General features: G+C 27.8%; 1 protein-coding gene across 3 annotated transcripts in view; it reads left to right on the plus strand.

Moving 5' to 3' along the window:
• LOC107623826 overlaps positions 1 to 865 on the plus strand; it is a 12,757-nt gene extending 11,892 nt beyond the window's left edge. The window contains exons 3-5 of one of the 3 annotated variants that reach the window (XR_002355088.1): positions 201 to 420; positions 552 to 689; positions 751 to 865. Coding sequence is in view for 1 of the 3 variants with exons in the window: in XM_021113034.1 (XP_020968693.1) it covers positions 201 to 266 (66 nt within the window). In the remaining 2 variants the exon portion in view is untranslated. Of the gene's footprint in view, positions 1 to 200; positions 421 to 551 lie in introns of those variants that run through there. The other 2 variants (XR_002355087.1, XM_021113034.1) reach the window with 2 other exon arrangements.

Consider the following 1,011-nt stretch of genomic DNA (forward strand, 5'->3'; position numbering starts at 1 on the left):
TTAATATATTTTTATAAACTTATTTTAAAAGAAAAGACTCATATACACTAGTAAAATATGTGTACTACTAAATTTACTGACTAATATAAATGCTGACTCTAAATTTTTCAAGTTTAATATTCACATTCACGTGTATCCAAACAAATAAAATTGATGAAAGAAAATTGACCCTGTTTCTTCTGTTCCTGATATCTTTGCAGATTTCAGCTTGCAAAAATGGGTATCCGAGGTATCCCAAGATTCTTCAAGGGGAAAGAATCAAATGAATCCCCACCATTCATGGCACTAACAATAACAAATTAAATTAGAGGGAACCAATATTATTATTATCATCATCAGTGTAATATATATATATATATATATATTTCAGCTAACAGCTTCATCAGCTATTCATACTAAGATGCGTCAAAGGATGCTAAGGTAATATAATAACTCCTCAAGAGATGAAATATGCAATTTTGAAATTAAAAATAAATAATTTGAAATAGTGATTTATGAATTTTTATACCAAACTTTCTAATTTTTACTCCTTTTTTTTCCTTTTGTTGCAGGTTTATCCGAAGGATTTGCCTTACCTTGATGCCTAACACTCATTAGATTTTACTTTTTACATTTACGGCTACCATGATGCAAAAAGTTGTTGCATGGTGTTTTTAAGTATGTATAAGTGCAAATAATAGATCTTCATCTTTCTGGGGTTTATGTAATATCTTTTTTCTTTCTTTTTGCTCTTTGGTGTTTCCCAGCCCTTTTATGTTTGGTTTATACCTCTTGTATATATAAAAGTGAATGGAATGTCAGTAATGCTATTACTTAGTGAAATTACTACTCAACTTATGACATTATTTAACTAATTATGGCACTACCGAATTGGGTTTTACTTGAAGGAACTAAAAATTAATTGGATTTCTTTAATTTAGATAAGAGAATATTTAAAATTAAAAAGTCTTGATTAGTTGTAATTGCTTCTATGAGGTTGAAAATTAGATTAATAATGCATAGTTTAAAACA

The sequence above is a fragment of the Arachis ipaensis genome, chromosome B10 (assembly GCF_000816755.2).
Source record: "Arachis ipaensis cultivar K30076 chromosome B10, Araip1.1, whole genome shotgun sequence".
Taxonomy (NCBI): Eukaryota; Viridiplantae; Streptophyta; class Magnoliopsida; order Fabales; family Fabaceae; genus Arachis; species Arachis ipaensis.